The 10,115-nt window shown below is 36.0% G+C and overlaps 1 protein-coding gene across 1 annotated transcript; it reads left to right on the top strand.

The window, feature by feature from the left end:
* Positions 1–5,025: 5,025 nt before the first annotated feature.
* Positions 5,026–7,533, top strand: LOC137955462 (putative 12-oxophytodienoate reductase 11). The gene is made up of 5 exons (XM_068802412.1): positions 5,026–5,203; positions 5,305–5,430; positions 5,841–6,112; positions 6,191–6,361; positions 6,797–7,533. The coding sequence occupies exons 2-5, from the start codon at positions 5,354–5,356 to the stop codon at positions 7,390–7,392; spliced, it is 1,116 nt and encodes a 371-aa protein (XP_068658513.1). The 5' UTR covers positions 5,026–5,203; positions 5,305–5,353; the 3' UTR covers positions 7,393–7,533.
* The last annotated feature ends 2,582 nt before the right edge of the window (positions 7,534–10,115 follow it).

Genomic DNA, 10,115 nt, shown 5'->3' on the forward strand with positions numbered 1-10,115 from the left:
CAACCTGATTGCCGGATCTCCTCCAGATCTCCTGTTCTGTCGTCTCCATTGGATCAAGATTCAATAAATTTACCATCTCGTCATTGGCATATTCTTAGCCTTTCTTTACCTAATGTTTGTTTAGCCGTTAACAGAAGATAAAAAATTACTTAAAAATCTTTTTCCTAAAATTCTTTTAAAGATAGGGGAGAAAGGAGCAAGCTATATCCCCTATCTTCCTACTAAGGTGGGAGATAGGCCCCACCTTGTTAAAATCCAAATTCTTGTTATATTTTAACATAAATCTGCAATATAAAATAAACATGGATAAAATCTATAATAGAAATAATAAAAATTATATAATATTATAATATATTTTTTAATATGCTTTTACACTAATATTTAACTTTTTTTTTTTGGTCCACACATCTATGCAACATTCTAACACCTACCGTAATATCATACTCACATAAGAGCACTCCTTCGTTATAAAAAACATACATTTCTTAACCCCTCTCTCTCTCTCCCTTTTTTGCGTGATCTCTAATAACCTATCTCTTAACTCATAATCAAACATAGCCTAATGTTCACGTATAGATTGTATGGTTGATTTTTCAATCGAGTCCTTTCGAGGGGTTTTAACTTGTTATTATTTACACAAGTAGAATAATTATGTGGTTTCATGATCTTTCTGTCTCGCTAATTATGGAAACAACACTTGATCGAGTGGATTACGGCCATCATAAATGAGGTGGGGTTTTTACTTAAACTCGTTGCGGTTGCTCTAAATTGGTTCTTATCTAAGCTGAATTATTAGTCTTACTAGGGGTTACACCAAACCAAATCAGCTCGTACACCATTTGAGTTTGGTTTGAAAAAAACTCTACTCAATTCAATTTTTAGTTGAGTTTGGTTTGAGCTCAAACTTGAAGTAAGACTCGTTAAGTATACTAAACCAAACTTGAGATTTTCGAAGCTCGGTTTGTTAGCTTGTGAGGTGACTCGTTTGTTTTTTTTAATTAAAATACCCTTTACTCTAATTGCTCTTGTTAATTCCCGTTTTAGTTGGTTGGTAGTTGCTCTTATTTACCTCAATTCTCAAAGACAAATGATCCGTCAACCTTTTTAGATCCCTCAACATTTAATGTTATTGTTTTCCAATGGAATAAATACTATTCATGGAGGTGTTTTTTTTTTTTTTTTAAGTCTATCAAGTTGGTTATAATACATTAGTATGATTCATTGCAAAGTATTGGATTCCTTTGTGATACCTTACAGTTCTAGATAACCAAAGTTATCACTATATTCTCTTTATTTATTTTTGTAATTTTTTTATTTTGAAGTTTTAAAAGTAAATTGGAGCTTTAACATACTCGAGCTTGGCCTCAAACTTGGATAAAATTTTTTTGGACTCGAATTCATCCCAATTTTAAGTTTGAGTTTGAAGTATTCATTTCAAGTAAGCTCAAAGATATTTTGGTTCGAACTTGCTCGACTCATACCAACCCTGCCTAGTATTAAATCCGGTCAGGTTCGTTTGTTTGGAAACCGGTAATGTGTAGATTAGAAGTAGGTAAGCTAGAGCCGGACTTGACCCAAAACGTTCACGGTCCAAGGGTTTAAGCTTTGCACGGCTCAAGATCGGCTCGGTTCGATTCGACTGATCTGGATCTCGAACTGAGTTCGAGATCTAGAAAAAGTTTGTTTGAGTTAACGAGCCGAGTTTGATTGAACCATGGTTCGGTTCAAAAACTCGCATGCCGGCTCGTTAACTTAACGAGGGCTCGACAGTCGGGAGCCGGGAGTGATATCTTCCTCTTCTTGTCACCATCGAGCCCCTCCCATCCGCTGATATGGCCGCCTCCGTCGTCGTCGACAACTGCTCGCTGGCCGCCTTCGCCGCCGCTTCCGTCGCCACCGCCTAAGTCGTAGCTGTCCTAGCTGACCCCCCCCCGTCCAACGCAATTTTTCACTTGTGAATATTCACACATGAAAAAAAAATTGTTTCTTGAACTCCCGCTGTCTCTTCCTCATGGCTCTTAAAGAGACTCAAATTGTTTAAAGTACTCAAAGTACTCTCTTAATGCTAACTCCACTCAAATTTTTTTAGAATAATATATTGGTAGCATTTTAGAGACGCTGCTATATGAATCCATGCTCCGAAGAAAAAGCGAAAATGGCCATACAATTAAGTCATCCAAAACCATTCTTCTTGACTTTTTATCTATCTCCATGATCTGGTTTTCTAGTCCTTGAATTAGAATGATATGATTGAGTACAAATGGACAAAACTAGTGTTGCTTTTCAAAGGAATGTTTTTGTGTTTGATTACATAATTATGGAAATTTTATGAATAATTTTTTGTAGGGTTAATAAATAGAGGTTATGTTCAATTTTAAGTTGAGGTTATGCCCAATTTTATGAAAAATGTATGCATAATTTTATATAAAATTTATTTTACTTTTATTTTATGCAAAATTTTAAATGTTAGTTGGAGCACGAAACTGAGTCAAAATTATTGGGCTTGAGCTCGATTAAAATTTTAGGCTCGAGGTTAGGCTCGATTCGAGAGTTAAACATATTTAAATGAAGCTCAGTTCCAACATAGGTAGGTTTGGGTTCAACTAGACTCGATACCACCCCTACCGATGAGGTCATTGAAAGTTTGGAACCTCCGCCTCTTTTTGATTCGCACGAGGACCACCTCCACAATAACGCATGGAGTGTTGCGATTAGCATTCTTGACAGTTGAAGTACTAGAAGCCTCTTTGCTCAGCCAGGCATTGTCCCGAAGAGATGGTAGGCATCGTCCAAATCAACACCTCCTTCCCCACCTCCCCTCCCCTCTCCTCAAAGCTCCGTAATGCATCTCCCTCCCTTCTGCCGGCAACCAAAGCCCCTGCGAGGACCCAAATTTGATCCAAGATCCGGGAGATCTTCATGCCTGTGCTGGGTGATATCATTCACTATATGGAATGAATATAGGTAAATGTTAAATTTTTAATTACTCTAGTACATAGAGAAATGATATTATAAATTTTAACCTCTATATATGTAAGTGTAAGAAAAAGACACTCTTTTTGTCTAAAATAAATTGATTATATTCTTAATAATTTTTTTATATTACTCATTAATTCCACCAATTACAAATTGTTATCTCTACATTTTGCTGTCACCAGGGGTGGCATTGAGCCAAGCCAAACTCGAACCTACATATGTTCGACTTTGATTGATCTAAATTCTTCAAGTTACAATCGCGCTAGAGCCCAAATTTTTTAAATAAGTTCACATTTAAAACTTTAAAATAAAAAATTATAAAAAATAGAATATTGTAATGAACTTAATACCATTGAAGTGCGAGCTATCTCATAGGAGTCCAACACTTTGCAATAGGGTATACTAATGTAGAATAACCAACTTATTAGACCTATAAAAAACACTTCAATCAATAGTGTTTATTCCACCGGCAAACAACAACATTAGATATTGGGGGACCCAAAAGGGTTGAGCAATCGATCGTCTTTGAGGTTTGAAGTAAACAAGAGCAACTATCAACCAATCAAAGAGAGAATTCACAAGAATAATTAGAGTAAATGGTATTTTTATAAAAAAATATATATTAATGAGTCAGATCACAAGCTAACAAGCCGAGTTTGGAAAATCTCGAGTTTGGTTTGTTATACTTAACGAGCCTTATTTCAAGTTTGAGCTCAAGTATAAATCGAATTAGTCGAGCTAAGCTCGAACGATTTGTGAACCGATTTGGCTTACTAGTAGTCCTTCCTTACCTGAATAAAAAAAAAAAAGGAGAGGAAGGAGCTACCTCTTGCTTCTATTTATATAGGGCCATTTCCCTTACACAAGTTGGAAGAAGGAGGTGGGAGGTTCATTGATCCCCTCTCTTGCTTCTTCCTTCTCACCATTTTGATAATTTATTAAAGTATATACTAAAAAATACTTTTAAAGAGAATTTATTTTTGAATAAAAAATTTATATAAAAAATAATTTGTTCACCAATTTGTTTACCTTGAGGGCACACAAGATCCCTTATACTTGAGAGGGCAGACATTTTTGTAAAAGTTGTATTTATTTATTATAATGAAAATAATGATATTATCTTAATTTATCGTAAAAATAAAAAATAAAAATCTTGAAACGAATATTAATATATGTGATACTAAACAAATATAGAATAAAAATAGTATAAAATTTAAATTATTTAATATCAATTTAATAGTTAAATTAAAAATTAAATGCTCTAAAGCTCATATGGACTAGGTCCATCTTTGGATCTCTCTTCCCATAGGCTTCATAAATCATAAGACTTTAAAAAATATTATAAAAGCATGCATTAAAAATCCACTGTAGTTGCACTCGATAAAACAAATCTTCTATTCTCTGGTTGGAGGCCATTAGAAACCTCCTTTGTAATTTCTTTTGCAACATTTGTTCACTCACATTATATAACTTGAAAAATGGTGACTAATGATACTATTAACTGGGAGAGGCAGTTTTGTTCTTGATATATATTTTTATATATGTGTTCTTTATATGTACTTAGCACAAGATTTTGTCATTGACCATACAAATTTTTGAACAGGACATAAGTGATTTATGTTGGTGCATGGTGTTGACTGATACAGAAGAATAACATTATTTTTTAAGAACATGCATATAATTAACTTTTTTTATATATTGGTTGCTTTCCCCTAGAATAAGGTATAAAAGAATTGACCATATACGATAGTGACATCAAATTGGTTTAGGTAAATTAACATTCTTGTTCAATCGTAGATGTCACAAATTTCATCTGGATTAGATGTCACATGTCACGTGCCAAATGACAAATGAACTCGTCTAGTCGTATGGAGTGATGGTAGCCGGTCGCTTCATTTGACTCGTACAGTCGTATGGCCCTTTTGGTAAGCAAAACTGTAGTTTTACGTAAGCGCTTACCACCAATCACAGTGCTTCAGCGTTAAAGCAGGCCATGAAGTACCCGTTTGACGTGTCTTTCGAGAGCTTTCTTCCCGGGTGGTCGGAGGAGTTGATCCGCTCTCGGTAATCTGACATAAGCGATGACGGCAACGTGATTCTTGAATGGACGGTCTTGGATCTTTTGATTTCTGTTGTTCTTTTCCCAGGAGATGTACGATCACGGCGGCTATCAATGATAAAGAAAAATGTTGGCCCCCTGATTTTGCGGTGTATCTAGACCTCATTTGTAAATCTATTCCTCCGCTTCTCTGTTGATTTGTTTAATCTTTTAAGTACGGGCTTTTGACAACAACAGCCACGGAGCCAACGACTATAAATCATCTCTAGATCCGGCGAAAATCTCAATCACTGCAAATTTGAAGTCGGAGAGTTAGAAATGGAGAACAACGCTCAATTGGCGAAAATCCCTCTTCTCACCCCTTACAGGATGGGGAACTTCGATCTCTCGCACAGGTAAGTATGCGAGATTGTGAATCAATGTTAGCTCAATTCGGATCTCTGGCTATTTATTTCGAATCTCTGGCTATTTAGTATTTGACCATACAATGACGAGGCATATTGTCTTCATTTCCGCTCTTTGAGCTCGATACCGTAGGGTTTTAGCGATATTTGAGGCTGAAAATTCGTGTTAGACGAATTCAGTAACGGTTCCTGTGTTAATGTCTTCGTGTCTGAATTCCATTTTGCAATCATCGTGGCCGTAGCTCGTATCTGATTCAGATCGATGTTTTTGCTTAAGCTCCGTCTCTCAGTAATTTTGATCAAGCAGCATAAACAATTTGTGTTCTCGATTTACCTTACCGACAAGAGCTCATGCGTTTTTGGTTTTAATATTTTTTTCCTTCAATTGTTTATAATTTCAGGATCGTCTTAGCACCGTTAACCAGGCAAAGGTCTTATGGGAACGTCCCTCAGCCACACGCCAAATTGTATTATTCCCAGAGGACTACCAAAGGTGGGCTCTTGATTGCCGAAGCTACCGGCGTATCTGATACCGCTCAAGGGTATCCTGACACGCCTGGTATTTGGACGAAAGAACAGACTGAGGCTTGGAAGCCCATTGTGAAGGCTGTTCATGACAAGGGTGGTGTTTTCTTCTGCCAAATTTGGCATGTGGGAAGGGTCTCCAATACCAGTAAGTTGATACTGTTTTTGTCCCTGTTCTGGTGACATTATTTATTTGTTAAATTCCTGATTAATTTTCTCTTGATAGGTTTTATGCCAAATGGAGAAGCTCCAATCTCTTGTACCGATAAGCCATTTGGACCTCATGTTCGAATGGGTGATGGTTCAGAGTTCTCCCCGCCACGAAGGCTGCGGATTGATGAAATCCCTCAAATTGTGAATGACTTCAGACTTGCTGCTCGGAATGCCATTGAAGCTGGTAGGCTTCTTCGTTCAAATAATAGTTGCTTCTATATTGTACTTTTTGTTGATTCTGTTTAACGGATGGAGATGGAGACTCATTGTTTTGATAGGACCTTCTGCGTAGAAGGAACTTGAATAACTAACTTTTGGATGTAACTGGGGAACCCGTTGGCTCTGGGTCATATAATATGTAGGAGACAAATGATCTGCAAGTCGCCTTCAGTTAACAGTTATACTAGTAAAGTTGGGACAATTTAGGAACCTATTTCTCAATTAATAAATTTAATATTTTTGTACTCAATGATCTGTGGGACTATTCCTTGACATATACAACTGCTTTGCCGGTAATTGTGATCTGTTGATTTCCCAGTTGGTGGGATCCCTCAGATGTTGCGTTCAGGGAGTTCAACTGTGAACTTATCTGACAGCCGAATTGTCTTTGGTTGTGCAGGTTTCGACGGAGTTGAGATCCATGGAGCCCATGGGTATTTGATCGATCAGTTCTTGAAAGACCAAGTGAACGACAGAACTGATCAATACGGTGGAAGTATGGAGAACCGTTGCCGTTTTGCTCTAGAGATAGTGGAAGCTGTTACTAACGAGATAGGAGCTGACAGAGTGGGGATCCGGCTCTCTCCCTTTACAGATTTCATGGAGGCCGGGGACTCCAACCCAGAAGCTCTCGGCCTGTTAATGGCCAACGCTTTGAACAAATACGGAATCCTTTATGTCCACATGATAGAACCTAGAATAATCTTAGGGCAGGAGGAGCTTCTGACCACTCACCACAGTCTTCTGCCCATGAGAAAGGCTTTCAAGGGGACATTCATAGCTGCCGGTGGCTACGGCTACAACAGGGATGACGGGAACAAAGCCATTGCGGAGAATTATGCAGACTTGGTTGCATTCGGTCGGATCTTCTTGGCCAACCCAGACTTACCTAGGAGGGTTGAGCTTAATGCTCCACTGAACAAGTACAACAGAGATACTTTCTACACATCTGATCCTGTCATCGGATATACAGATTACCCATTTCTTGAAGATTGAAAACTTCTGTTTAGATTTATGTTTGTAAGGGAACATGGGATTGGGGGAGGGATACGGGATGAGCACGGTAGACGCACCTGTTTGCCGGATCTCCTGTTCTGTCGTCTGTCTCCATTGGATCAAGATTCAATAAATTTACGATCTCGTCGTTGGCATATTCTTAGCCTTTCTTTACCTAATGTTTGTTTAGCCCAGTCTAACCTCTTGCGAGTGTTTTACATATTTAAAATAAAGAGTAAATGAGGAATAGCCGTTAACAGAAGATAAAAATTACTTAAAAATCTTTTTCCTAAAATTCCTTTAAAGATAGGGGAGAAAGGAGCAAGCTATCTCCCCTATCTTCCTACCAAGGTGGGAGATAGGCCCCACCATGTTAAAATCCAAATTCTTGTTATATTTTAACATAAATCTGCAATATAAAATAAACATGGATAAAATCTATAATAGAAATAATAAAAATTATATAATATTATAATATAACATTTCCTAGGTATCCTTGGGTACTATCCCTCCAACTACAAATTAAAAGCATCTACCCAATCTCTCAACAAATTTGAACTCTTACATCTACCCAATCTCTCATTTATAAAAAATGTCCACATAAGTGGATGAGGTTTTTGCCTAGTAAGTTCACTCCTAAATCACAAAAAAAAAAAAAAAGTTCGAAACCAAGTAGAAAGCTTCGAAACATTATTTGTTATCATAGAAAATGACTCATATACAAACCTAACTTATACATGCTTCTATAAAATTTATCATTTAATCCAACTCAGAAATCCTACATACCTTAACCATCAGCCAACTCTATATATATTTTCAGACAAGTATCACTTCATTAGCACCATGGATATTGGCTAATAACAATATCAATTCAACATGGAGATTTCATGAAGATATTTAGTATAAAGGTGAATCCACTTCATTCTCAACTTTTCAGTTGTAAAGATATACATGCTATTAGATCTTCTGGAATATAACTTTTTTCCTTATAATACCATATTATGGTATGCCTTCATTGCATATTCAACCAAGCTCACAGTCCTCATGATATCACATAAGACAAAATCCAATAACTAAAAGAATTTTTCATGTCATGCACATAAAAAATTTCTACCTAATATAAAAACCACTTAAGTAAAACAGACAAGGGATCTCAAATATCCATTCTTCTTACCTCTCTTTAATTGAAAAATCATAAACACCTATTTTTCGAGGTTCTAACTAAAAGTTGAATGTTGGATGAAGAAAATATAGCACATTCATTGTGTTAATCATGTTCCTCTTTTTAAGTTTGACCCATTATTAGATAGTTTCCCTTAGGTGTATGGATAGTGGGATAGTTGTAACTACCCATGAGTTACAACTTCTACTCTTTTGATGGGAAGAATGTTTTGAGAAATTGTACATTAAAAGGGATTTAGTCTAGCAAAAAAGTTTATGTTCTCCATCGACGAGACTTTGGACAAACTAGTCGCTTTTCTGCAAATTCCTATAATGTTGTCTACCATGGCTGGAGGTATGCATCTTGGGTTTTAGCTTTTCAATTTTTATGAATTTCATATTGTTTTAGAAATTTTATTTTCATTTGGTATTAGAGGCAAGTTGGGAGTTTAATGTATACTCAGATTTGCACAATACTTGACATTGCATATACGGTTGGAATATTGGGTAGATATCAAAGTAACCCAGGTTTGGACCTTCGGAGAGTTGCAGAGAAAGTCATGCGATACATTTAAGGGACTAAAGACTACAAACTTACATATTGGATCATCTGGAGGTGATTAGATATTCAAACTTTGATTTTGCTGGCTGCCTTGATTAGAGAAAGTTAACATTTGGATATATTTTTTTATTAGCCGGAGTGGCCATTTCTTGGATAAGTGCAAAACAATCTTAGATTAATCCTTCTACCACAGAAGCAGTGTTTGTAGCATGTTTTTAAGTGACTACACAATCTATATTGTTGAAGAGTTTTATTTCTGGGTTTGAAATTGTTGACACGCTTTCCAAGCCATTGAGGATTTATTGTGATAATTCCACTGTAATATTTTTGGCCAAGAACAATAAGAGTTGAAGTCATAGAAAACACATTGACATTAATATTTAGCTAATCGAGAACATGTCAAAGCAAACAAAGTGGTTGTGGAGTATATCGACACTAGATTTATGATTGTTGATCCGTTGACAAAAGGTCTACCTCCTATTGCTTATAAGGGACATATTATGTGACTCAATTCTACTATGTAGTTTTTATGTGATTGAGATACCCTTTATGTTTTTATCACATTTTATCAATTAAAAAACTCTATTAATTTCATATTTTCCTTCACTTATGTAGTTGTACACATGAAGTTTAGAGAATGTCAATGTATGTTTAAATTTTGGTGATCCTGAATGAGTATTTGTAAGTTCATTCATAAAGATATGTGCTACATATGGTTCTCATTCAAAGGAGAAAGTTATATTGTGATACATGGAAGGTAATGCTTGCTCTAAAAGACTTACCGTCACGATTCTTGTAATTTAAATTCTTCTGTTTGTTTATAAGGATATTATATATCTATGGGAAGACATTTTTGAGGATGTATCAATAATGAATGGTACATATTAAGTATTGAATGAGTTAAGTAGGAGAATATTTGTCACATTCCACTTTTTAAGTTATATCTATTATTAGGTAGTTTCCCTTAGATGTAAAGATAGTGAGACAGTTGTACCTACCC

Source organism: Aristolochia californica, unplaced genomic scaffold (assembly GCF_029961685.1).
Source record: "Aristolochia californica isolate CCGP_79_NKW_82.1479 unplaced genomic scaffold, dmAriCali1.0.hap1 SCAF_2, whole genome shotgun sequence".
Classification (NCBI taxonomy): domain Eukaryota; kingdom Viridiplantae; phylum Streptophyta; class Magnoliopsida; order Piperales; family Aristolochiaceae; genus Aristolochia; species Aristolochia californica.